This window comes from Trachemys scripta, chromosome 24 (genome assembly GCF_013100865.1).
Source record: "Trachemys scripta elegans isolate TJP31775 chromosome 24, CAS_Tse_1.0, whole genome shotgun sequence".
Taxonomy (NCBI): domain Eukaryota; kingdom Metazoa; phylum Chordata; order Testudines; family Emydidae; genus Trachemys; species Trachemys scripta.
Window position 1 is genome coordinate 13,912,329 of NC_048321.1, and position 12,347 is coordinate 13,924,675.

Below are 12,347 nucleotides of genomic sequence, written 5' to 3' on the forward strand. Positions count from 1 at the left end.
CCAGTATATCTACCAGACTCCTGTACACCAGCGGTCTGGATCTGTCACTTTATATATATATATATATGCATATATATATATATATATATATGCACACACACACCAATGGGTATCAATTCGGGAGCTTTAACGCAGATCTCAGAAACAGCCATTTGATTCTTTGTACATGATTTTTAGTAGAGATGAATAAAATTAAATAAAATCTGCTCAAAATCTGCTCACTTTCTCTCACAGACACACTCTGTGTTCCTGCCATTATCTCCTCCATTTTAGTCAATTCATAGAATATCAGAGTTGGAAGGGACCTCAAGAGGTCATCTAGTCCAACCCCCTGCTCAAAGCAGGACCAATTCCCAGCTAAATCATCCCAGCCAGGGCTTTGTCAAGCCTGACCTTAAAAACCTCTTAAAAAAAAAAAAAAAAAAAAAAGGAGATTCCACCTCCCTAGGTAACCCATTCCAGTGCTTCACCACCCTCCTAGTGAAATAGTGTTTCCTAATATCCAACCTAGATCTCCCCCACTGCAACTTGAGACCATTGCTCCTTGTTCTGTCATCTGCTACCACTGAGAACAGTCTAGATCCATCCTCTTTGGAACCCCCTTTCAGGTAGTTGAAAGCAGCTATCAAATCCCCCTCATTCTTCTCTTCTGCAGAAGAAACAATCTCAGTTCCCTCAGCCTCTCCTCATAAATCATGTGCCCCTGCCTCCTAATAATTTTTGTTGCCCTCCACTGGACTCTTCCACATCCTTCTTGTAGTGTGGGGCCCAAAACGGGACACTATACTCCAGATGAGGACTCACCAATGACACAGAGGGGAATGATCACGTCCCTCGATCTGCTGGCAACGCTCCTACTTATACAGCCCAAAATGCCGTTAGCCTTCTTGGCAACAATGACACACTGTTGACTCATATCCAGCTTCTTGTCCACTGTAACCCCTGGGTCCTTTTCTGCAGAACTGCTGCCTAGCCATTCAGCCCCTAGTCTGTAGCAGTGCATGGGATTCTTCCATCCTAAGTGCAGGACTCTGCACTTGTCCTTGTTGAACCTCATCAGATTTCTTTTGGCCCAATCCTCTAATTTGTCTAGATCCTTCTGTATCCTATCCCTACCCTCCAGCATATCTACCACTCCTCCCAGTTTAGTGTCATCTGCAAACTTGCAGAGGGTGCAGTCCATGCCATCCTCCAGATCATTAATAAAGATATTGAACAAAACTGGCCCCAGGACCGACCCATGGGGCACTCCGCTTGATACCGGCTGCCAACTAGACATGGAACCATTGATCACTACCTGTTGAATCCAATGAATGTTTTTTATTCCACTAAAATCGTATTCACTTATTTTAACATATGTGATTAAAGGTTGTTTTCTCTTTTATTAAGAACAGGAATTTATTTTTCTAATGATTTTAGCATTTATGTTTACCAATCAATCATAGAATTGTAGGACTGGAAGGGACCTTGCAAGGTCTTCTAGTCCAGTCCCCTGTACTCATGGCAGGACTAAGTATTATCTAGACCATACCTGACAGGTGTTTGTCCAGCCTGCTCTTAAAAATCTCCAAAGATGATATCATAAAAAGACAGTTAAGGGTTAATTCCTCTTTACCTCTAAAAGGTTAAGAAGCTCCCATAACCTAGCTGACACCTGACCAGAAGGACCAATAAGATGATAAGATACTTTAAAAGAGGGTGGAGGGAAAAAAGGGTTTTGTCTGTTCAGTAAGTGTGTGTGCCGGAGTAAAAGATCCAGGAATCAGCCATCTAACATTTCTTAAAAGTAGTGAGTATTAGAGAATAGATTATTTTATTTTGTGACTTCTTTTTTGCATAAGAGGGAGAATCAAATTGGGTTTCTTTTGTGTAACTAAGGTTTTTCCCAGAGGGACATCCTCTGTGTTTTGAATCTGTTGTCTGTGAGATTATCTTGCATGCTAATCTCACAGAGGTATCCCTTTCACCTTTTTTTCCCCCTTCAATTAAAAAAGTCTTCTCTTAAGAACCTGATTGATTTTTTCTTGTTTTAAGATTGGTTTGGATCTGGGCTCTCCAGGAATTGGTGGGGGGAAGGCAAAGTTCCCAAATGGCTCTCTTTTAAACGTTGTTTAAAACATTTGGTGGTGGCATCTACTGTACCTAGGCTGGTAAATTAGCTTAGGAGTTATTTTCATGCAGGTCCCCACATCTGTACCCTAAAGTTCAGAGTGGGGAGGACACCTTGACATAGGGAAAAAAAAAAAAAGGTAAAGAGATACCTCTGTGAGATTAGCATGCAAGATAATCTCACAGACAACAGATTCAAAACACAGAGGATGTCCCTCTGGGCAAAACCTTAGTTACACAAAAATACACCAATTTGATTCTCCCTCTTATACAAAAAAGAAGTCACAAAATAATCTAATACATTCCTTCTCTAAATACTCACTACTTTTAAGAAATGTTAGATGGCTGATTCCTGGATCTTTTACTCTGGCACACACACTTACTGAACAAACAAAAACCTTTTTTCCCCTCCACCCTCTTTTAAAGTATCTTATCTTCTTATTGGTCCTTCTGGTCAGGAGTCAGCTAGGTTATGTGAGTTTCTTAACCCTTTAAAGGTAAAAGAGGAATTAACCCTTAACTGTCTGTTCATGACAGATAAAGATTCCACAACCTCCCTAGGCAATTTATTCCAGTGCTTAATCACCCTGGCAGTTAGGAAGTTTTCCTAATGTCCAACCTAGACCTCCCTTGCTGCAAATTAAGCCATTGCTTCCTGTTCTATCCTTAGAGGTTAACAAGAACAATTTTTCTCCCTCTTCCTTGTAACAACCTTTTATGCACTTGAAAACTGTTATGTCCCCACTCAGTCTTCTCTTTTCCAGACTAAACAAACCCTGTTCTTTCAGTCTTCCCTCATAGTTCATGTTTTCTAGACCTTTCATCATTTTTGTTGCTCCTCTCTGAACTTTCACCAGTTTGTCCACATCTTTCCTGAAATGTGGCACCCAGAACTGGACACAGTACCCCACGTGAGGCCTAATCAGTGCATAGTAGAACTGAAGAATTACTTCTTGTGTCTTGCTTTCAACACTCCTACTAATACAGCCCAGAATGATGTTCACTTTTTTTGCAACAGTGTTACACTGTTCACTCATATTTAGCTTGTGATCCACTATGACACCTAGATCCCTTTCTGCAGTACTCCTCCCTAGGCAGTCATTTCCCATTCTGTATCATGTATGTGACTCACTAACATTTGACTCCATCATTACTGTTAGTATCAGACTAGGAACCGCGTTTATTTTGCTAAGAATTTTAAGTTATTTTACAGATATATTAAAAGGTACAATTTGAAAATAAGTGGCCTTCATCTGCACAGTGTCTAAAATGATGTGTTTAGCTAATTAGTGTTTTTAAACTGGCACTGCTAAGGTTAGTACAAGCTAAATTTCCATACTAGAAGGATATTATTATTTGATTGTACCACTTTAAATAATGAATGACAAGGCACAATATTGCAATAAAAGTAATAACGATAATTACTCCAGCCAGGACAGGTTAGGTATTTTAGAACTCACTACTCAAAGAATTAAATTTAAGCACAAGAGAAATAAAATTATGAACTGCACAGACCAGTCAAAAAATGAAAATTAGCAGGATGGTGTAGACGTGCAGGGTTTACCCCTGTGGCGCCTCCTGCTGGTCAACTCGGGAATTAGCTCTTCCAGGCTCTGGAGCACCCTCTGCAGGCCAGTGTCCCACTGCCACTGGCCCCCATGTCCCTCCCAGGACCTGGTGCCCTTTGTCTTTGGGGTGCTGCCCCCTGGCAATATCCCCAGTCTCAGGGTCTCCCCACCCAGGGGAACTCCCAACCCTCTATCCCCACCTTGCCTCAGTCATGGGCTACTGCCAGTCACCATCTAGCCCCGGCTCACTGGGGCAGACTGCAGTGTAAAAGCCACTCATCACAGGCAAGGGGGGTTTGGACCTGCTGCCTCTGCCTATCCCTGGGCTTCCCCCTGCAACCCCAGTACCTAACTGGCCTTCCACTAAGCCACAGCCTGGGGGGTTTCCAGGCCAGAGCTTCCTCAGCCTTCCCCCAGCCCTGCTCCAGCTCAGGTACCTTCTCTCAGTTCCCTGCAGGCCGGTCCCTCCCTCTCAAAGCTAGAGAGAGTCTCTGCCAGCGCCTGGCTCATTGGCCTTTTATAGGGCCAGCTGTGGCCTAATTGGGGCATGGCCCAGCTGCCTCCCCAATCAGCCTAGTAGCTGCTTCCCCCTGCAACAGCCCTCCCCCGGGGCTGCTCTTAAGCCTTTTAAGGCAGGAACGGGTGACCACCCCGCTACAGACGGTAAGCCTTAAACTGTGAAAGAATAAAATTTCAGAGAATATATGTATCTGAAGAAGTGGGCTGTAGCCCACGAAAGCTGATGCTCTAATAAATGTGTAAGTCTCTAAGGTGCCACAAGGACTCCTGTTCTTTTTGCGGATACAGACTAACACGGCTGTTACTCTGAAACCTGTTATATGGACATTGCGCATCTTGACAGGAAGTACCAACAATAATACAAGCGTGTGTGTGGTGGGGGAGTGTGTATATGTGTGTGTGTGTGTATGAGAGAGAGAGATGTGTGTACTGGGAGGAGTGTGGGAGGGAGACTGAGTGTGCCCGTGAGTGAGTGTGTCAGCGCGTTGTCTATTTAAACCCAGCTCTCAGGAGCCTGAACACTACAGCAGCCATCGCTCCCACTCCTGAACCAGAGGCAGCATTACAGACAGGCCCCTGCCCCCACCCCACCTCCCTCACGGCCACCTCTAGCATCAGGCGAGTTCCCCCAGTGCCGCTCCAGCCATGGGTCAGCTTCCCAAAGAAGGGGAGACTGCTGTGGGGGCAGGAGATGGGTGGCCAGGGCTGCTGGCAGGGCTCCCAGTTCTGGGAGGGGTGGCCACAGGGGTCTAAGGCAAATTTTGGGGTGACTTTAGCCCCCGCAAACCCCACCCTCCCAGTGCCGCTCAGTATGTCGGTTACATATGTGCTTTTCCATTGATACAGTTATACTGGGACAAGCCCTAGAGCGCACGCACTGACTCTGGAGTAAAGCTGCCTTATACTGGCCTAGCGTATTCCCCTTCATATACAGGACTAGCTGTACTGGTCTAAACCCCTTTATACCACTGCAGATATGTCTACACTAGAGACGTCTACCAGCATAGGCTCTGTCTACACTATCAATTAGGGGTACGATTCCCCAGCTGAAACGCTCCCCCACCAACCTCTGCTTCCCTTTAAGGAGTCGTTGGAGCACAGCCATCCATCACAGCTCACTATGGCGAGGACATCACACTGGACTGCATCTTCCACCACATACCGGGGGTAAAACTCCAGCGACTGAACATCACCTGGAAGATGCAAAGAGCCGAGGGAGCAGCTCTCCTGGTTCACAGCTACTATGCAGAGCTGGACGTGCGGCGGGGACAGGACAAGGTTTACCAGGGCCGGACGCAGCTGGACCCAGAGGAAATCCACAAAGGAAATGCGTCCCTGCGACTCAGGGCTGTGCGCTTCCAGGACGAGGGCTCCTACCTCTGCTACGTCACCTCTGAGCTGGGAACCTCATCCCAGAAGATTTCACTGGCCGTGCTCAGTAGGTTTTCTCTGCCTGTGTCCCTGTCAGAGCGTCTGAGACACAGTCACTCACTGTGTACAATGTGATCGCCCAGCAGAGCCAGGTCTGGCTAAAGCACCACAATCCCCCAGTGCAGACACAGGCCACGGCTGCGCCAGCAGCGCTTTGCCTTGACTTTCAGCCACTATGTAGCCGTATGTTTTTCCACATAGGTTTAGCCCACACAAGCACAGTGCTTGTCTTTGTCTCCTGCTAGCGGCTGTATCACCTAAAGAGATAATAGCCTACTAGTGGTAACAGCTATTGGAGTTGTTTCTTTAAGTCATGGGACAGAAACGAGTGCCTTTAGTTCTAAAGATCATGGGTTCAAATCCCCCTCACAGCCCAAGCAGAGGGCTGGCGATGTTCTAGGCCTTTCTGTGGATGTGAATTTTAAAGGAAATGGTAGGTGGGTGCAAACTTTTTACTGCACAGAAAATGCTAAGTTATATAACGCTGTTAGTCTTCTCGGTAACCTGGAAGGTCTTTTCTGTTGTTCTGCATGTGCTGTGTGAGCATTGTGTGTGTGTCACGTAAATGTGGTAGGTTGGGAGAATTGTGAATGCAGTGTGAATGTGTGTAGTGGGTGTGCTGGGTGCCTGTTGTGTTGTGTGCATGTTATGAGTGTGGCATGTTTGTATGTGTTTGCAGTTTGTTTTCTATAAAATAGAACGGAAGATGTGACAAAAAGTTGCCTCTGGAGCTGGGGTAAATAATCCTGAGCCTTGTTTCTTGTTCAGGGGAGAGTGAAATGGAGTCTCCCATCGTAGCGCAGCTGGGGCAGGACGTCACCCTGAGCTGCCCCTTTGAATTTGGATTAAACCTGCAGCCGTTGAACATCACCTGGAAGAAGGAAGAAGCCGAGGGGCCGGATCTCCTGGTTCACAGCTATTATAACGGGATGGACATGTTGCAGAGACAAGATGTCTCTTACAAGTACAGAACACAGCTCCACCCGGAGAGATTCCCGCAGGGAAATGCGTCCCTGACGTTACGGAGAGTTCGCAGCCAGGATGAGGGATTCTACATCTGCCATGTCAAGCCGGAACTGGGGCGGTTTTCTGTGCGGATGCAAGTTACAGTGGAAGGTACGGGACAGCGTATAGTACAAGCCCCGAGGGGTTTTCCTACACTTGAGAAAAGCGCTTGTGGTAGCTACCTCGATGTGACCGTAACCTTTTCCCAGCCTCGGCAGGTTCTACCTCCATAGATCTGGTCCAGGCTGTCCCTGCTTCCCGCTAGGGTCAATATGAGCCACACGTGCATTGCTGGGTTCTGACCCCACCACAGCCACACAAGGAAGAGGCCTTGCAGATACCTCAACGAAAGCTGCTGCTTAATGTGCAGGGGCAGGGGAAAAACGAAGCAGATGTTAGACTGCACAAGGGGTGGGAAGGGAAGGGCTGAGAATGTGCCAATAGCATCGATGAGAGTTTTTATTTTGTTTTCTGTTTGTCTTTTACAGGCTCTGTGAGTGACTGGCTATCACCAGTTGTGTTTTGTCTCTTCTTCGGTTTAGCTGCATTATTATTAATTATAATGTATATTATCATTAAGAAGCACAATCTTTCCCTGCAACGGTAATTCAGGTCTTTTCAGGGTGGGTCCCAATGGAACCAGCAGGAGGGCAGGGACCAGTTTGAGTCAAACCCGTTGACAGCCAACGAGTCATCAAATCCAAACACATTCCTGCTACCACCTGCCAGCTCCTTCCTGGTGAGGCTCAAGACATTTTTGTTTCCTTCCTGTTTGCATGTGCTGGGGGGTGTTATGGGGTTGGGTTGCTGGGTGACAAGGGGGATTCTTAGATTGTTACAAATATTTGGTTTTGCTTTAAACGGTGGCATTGTTTCCTGGTTGGTTTTGTTATTGGTATTGTTAGTTATGGAGCAGCAGCAGCCGGGAGACACACGTCCTGGGGGATGATGGCGGGATATGGGGGAGAATGGCAAAAGTTGAGCGGCAGCAGGAGGCACAAAGCACAGCATGTCGTAGGGAAAGCTGAAGCTGCAGGGGGAAGGCTCGTGTAGCAGTTAAGGCAGCAGGTCAAGCTTCACCCAAGCTGGGTTGAGGTCCCAGTGTTGCCACATACAGCAAACCCCTCTGGAAAGGCCTTTCAACTGGAATTGTGCTCCTTGGTCCTTCAGTGCTGGCACTGACCAGATAATCCGGCACCTACCAAGCACCAGCTACGTCACATGTGATGCATTTAGGTCATGGAGGAAGAGTGAAATACAGAAACGTAGCCAGGATAGAGGTCTGGTGCTGTAACAAGGTGTCACTTAAGGAGAGTTCCCTTTCTACAATGCCAAACACTTCATGTGTCGTGCACAGTGTTGCGGATCCATAGCTCCTATCACAGATTTTCTCTCCTCTCCCCAAATGTGAATCTTTTCTAGGAGACAGACTTGAACTCACATACCTATGGAGAGGACACCACCTGATGCCCTGGAGGCTCTCGAGTCTTGAAACCAGGTTCTCATGGTGACACACAGTTTTCCAGCTCCTTGGGTAAAATACTGTGTTTTTCATGCTTTGGGGGTTTATAACCAAATCAGCCAGTGGCATTAGCAGCACTTGATGTTTAGCTGAATTAAGATGGGACAGAGCCACTCATTTATTAGGATCAGGAATGGTTCAAGAGAAAGGAAAATGGGCCAGCTCCAAAACTACATTGATTTAAACCCGCTGAGGATCTGGCCCTGGGCAATTCAGTATCCTTGGGAGGGCAAGTTCCGAGATCATGGTTAAAATTTTCAGAAGTGCCAAAGTGACTTAGGAGCCGGAGTCCCATTTTCAAGGATGCCTGGGGCACTTTGGAACCTAACTCCCGTTGACTTTCAGTGAAAGCCGAACTGATTTAAGTGACTGGCAGGTCTAGTTCTACCATCCAGTTATTGGGGAGGGGGAGGATTGAGTATTTTGGGCCCCCCTGGATATTGCTATTTAAAAAACAAACAGCCATCCAGGAGTCCAGAGGATAATTTGACCCCTGGAAAATCTTGGAAATTAAGAATTTAAGAGAGTAAAATTTGGGCCCTCTGTCAGTATTTTGCTGTGATTTATATAAAGGGTGAAACCTCTATAATGTGCTGAAATTCCACTTCTTAGCACTGGATAACTTTGTACATAAAAGGGCTGTCCTGATGATGGGTTGGGGGCCCTTGACAATTGTTTGTCTTTGCGGGGTGGGAAGGGGGACAAATGTGCCAGGCCTGGGGAAAGAACAACCAGGCCCCACAAGTCCGAAGCTTCTAGAGAAGTCAGTAAAGATTCGAGAGCTTTGCTGAATCAAGGTCATAATGAACTGGAGCTCTCGCATGTGACAAAAGCAGCCGTCCTTAAATGTCATCACAATCTTGTTGCCTATTGACATCAGACCCTATTGAGTGTAGCTGTTGGTTCTGATTCTATACTGCCTGTGGAAACAAATCTATTGATAAATGAAATGTGTTGTTCCCTTTCCTTAAGACTGGCAGCCAAAGCAGCATGAACTACAGGGAAGAGCTGCTATGGATGTGGTTTTGGAAGAGTTTCGTATGGTCTGCACGGGAAATTGCAGAACTGAAAGTGGCTGTTGCAAGAGGAAACCCTTCTGTGCTGGCTTCCGCGCTGCAAAAGGTCAGTGAGGCAGTCAAGAATGAAGGGCTCAAAGTTGCTGTAGTTGGAGAGACGGGATCTGGAAAGTCGTCTTTTATCAATGCCACCCGGGGTCTGAAAGAACATGATGCAGGTGCTGCTGAGACTGGGGTGGTGGGAGAAATGATGGTGGAGCCCAAGGGTTATTCACATCCCGAACACCCCAACATAACGCTATGGGACCTGCCAGGAATCGGGACAATGAATTGTCCCTCAGACACTTTCCTTAAGCCGTGTCACTTCAGACAGTGCAACTTGTTCATTGTCATCTCCTGTGGGTGTTTCACAAACACCGACGCCAGACTTGTGGGGGAGATTTGAACGCTGGGGAAGACATTTTACTTTGTCCGTTCCAAAGTGGACTTGGACATGGCATCTGCACAGAGAAGAAAAGGCCGTGAGGAGAGCGCCCTGCAGACGATCAGAGAGGACTGTATATTGCACCTGGGAGGAGAAACAGATATTTTCCTTATATCCAGCTGGGACCCTGACAAGTATGATTTCCCCCGCCTGCAGCGAATGTTAACTGAGGAATTCTGCCGTCACAGGGCGTGTGGTTTGCAGTGGGCTCTCTCAAAGAGTTCTTTGCCCATATTGCAAAAGATAAAAGTGTCATTGTAGGAGGCAGAGCAGATATGGGGCCAAACTCTTTACTTGTGTAGCTCCAATTTACGCCATCAGAGAATTTGGCCCATATCCCATTTTTGTGTCCCTCTGCCAGAGAAATCAGGTGCCTACGATTTATTAGGGGTCCCACTGGCCAGGGAGTCACAGTTCTTACCCCGCTCCCCTGGTGTTCTGGGGGAGGGTTGGGGGGATGGTTTGGGGAGCTGTCTCTGGACCTTCTGAATTCTAGGTGATGCATGAAATTGTATCACCCTGTCATAGAAAGCCGGATCCACCTCTGCTGACAGTGCACGCAGCAGGTACACGCCGGGAAGGTACTTGACACTCAGCCATGGCACTTGGACCACAATCGCTCTGCTAAAGAGCTGCAGCCTACAGGAGAAAGCAACAGTTTTATCTTCCCTGTCCAGAGAGAGGGGAGAAAATACACTGCAAAAAAAAGAGGCCCGAGGCACCAGGTCTTAGTGCCCGGGTCAATTGACTTGGACGTGCTCTGCAAGGCTAAGAATAGCCATGTAGACATGCCCGCTTGGCAGGGGCACTATTTACAGAGGGTGGACACCTGCCCCTCCCACACCCCAGGTTCCTATCGCAATGGAGTGCAACCAGGAAGAGGAACTGCTGCTCCGTGCTCCCCTGAAGGCCTTGGGTGGGGTCTGAGAAGTTGCTGCTGGCACAGGGCTGTCCCCGCCCCCGCCTGTCCCGCCCCGGGCTGTGGGAAATGTAAATTCCCCAGCTATGTCCTGTGTGGCTGAGAGCTGTCAGCATGGCTCTGTCCGCCCCCACCCTGAGCAGAGCGGGTATAACGAGATCCCCACATGCCCCCTTCGGCTGGGCGGCTCAGAGCCTGGGCGCCCATTAGCCCCCCTGCCAGCCCCCGCAGCCAGCAGCAGCGCTCGCAGCCCCGGCACCAGCGGGCACTCGAAGCCCTTCCTGTGGGGAAATAGCTCCTTGGGCCCCGCGGGTGGGATGGGAGCCAGGGGAGGGCAGGTCCTGGGCAGCCTTGGCCCAGAGAAGGGACCTGGTGAGAGCTGAGCTCCAGGAGTCTCCCCCACAAAGCCGGGCAGTTTTATTTCCAGTGTCACCGTTGGTGCTGCCCTGAGACGTTTCAGTCGCTCCTGATGGAAACCAGAGGGTGTTATTGTCTGTACCTCGGCGTCTCCATCAGCAAATACAAATGGTTTCTTCCTTCAGTTAGTCTATGGACCTCTGGGATATATATATTTTTTTTAACGGTTCCTGGAGGGTTCTTAATCGTCCCTGGTTATTACAGCCTTAGAAGTGGTCACTTTCCTAACTTCCTTAGTGTCTGAGTATGCCCTAAAAATACATTGTTTAGAGGGCAAATTTTCTTAACATTTAAGACGTCTCGTGTCAGACTGTATTTTCATTAAGGCACAGTTAAGAATGACCCAGTTGGGTCACTTGTTTGTATATAGCTGGTTTGTCTGCCTGAGAGAGAATTTTGGGTTTGATTTTTTTGATACTTTTATATCCTTACTAATATGTGTGAACAAGGACAGTGTNGGGGGTCTCGGTGACCAAACCTGTCACAACCTGATTGGTATAGGAATGGGTGGAAAGTAGTAGATGTAAAGGATGTTGCATATTCAGAGGAATGGAAATATGGCTAACAAAGAACCCTAAACAGCTAAAGGTGCGACATGTAAAGGCATACAGTAAAGGAACGGGTATGGAGACCACTTGGAATAACAGGGTCGATATAATAGCCCGACAGCACGACATAGCGGTTGTAACTAGAAGTCAGAAAAGGAACGTCTGTGCTGACACATCTGAGCCAACAGATGGCGCTACAGACCGAGTTCCAGGGAAAACCAAAAAACAGGAGTTGTTTAACGTAGCCCATCAGTTGATGCATGAAGGAGTGGAAGGCACTTTAAGAAGGCTACAGCAAGTAGCAGAATGGGAGTGTATGAAAGATGATGTTAAAACATGGATGTGAAATTGTGTGCGGTGCACTCAGGACAAGGCTCGTCCGCCGCACTGGCAACGCATGATGCACCAACGAAGGCTCGGGCCGTGGCACAGGGTTAAATTGATATTATTGATAAATTGCCAAGGAGGAAGGAAGGATTCCAGTATTTATTGGTGATAATCGATTCCTTTTCAGGATGGGTGGAGGCATTTCCCACGAAAGATAACAGCACCAGGGTAGTGCCAAAAAGTTCTTTAATGAAGTAGTGGCACCCCCGAAATAATAGATTCTGACAATGGGAGAACCTTTGTAGTAGAAATCTTTACCACACTGATACAAGCCTTGGGAATTAAACCAAAACTCCACATACCGTACCGGCCTCAGGCCAAGGAGAGCGCATGAACCGCACTATTAAGGAAGCGCTCTGGAGGGTAGTAAATCACACGGGGAAAGACGGGCTGGATAAACTGCCTCTGATGTTGGCTGCCAT

General features: G+C 47.5%; 1 protein-coding gene across 1 annotated transcript; it reads left to right on the top strand.

Moving 5' to 3' along the window:
- The first annotated feature begins 5,189 nt into the window (after positions 1-5,189).
- LOC117869585 (CD276 antigen-like) lies at positions 5,190-11,441 on the top strand. Its single transcript, XM_034756554.1, has 5 exons — positions 5,190-5,634; positions 6,396-6,743; positions 7,121-7,371; positions 8,055-8,166; positions 9,127-11,441. The coding sequence occupies exons 1-3, from the start codon at positions 5,397-5,399 to the stop codon at positions 7,237-7,239; spliced, it is 705 nt and encodes a 234-aa protein (XP_034612445.1). The 5' UTR covers positions 5,190-5,396; the 3' UTR covers positions 7,240-7,371; positions 8,055-8,166; positions 9,127-11,441.
- The last annotated feature ends 906 nt before the right edge of the window (positions 11,442-12,347 follow it).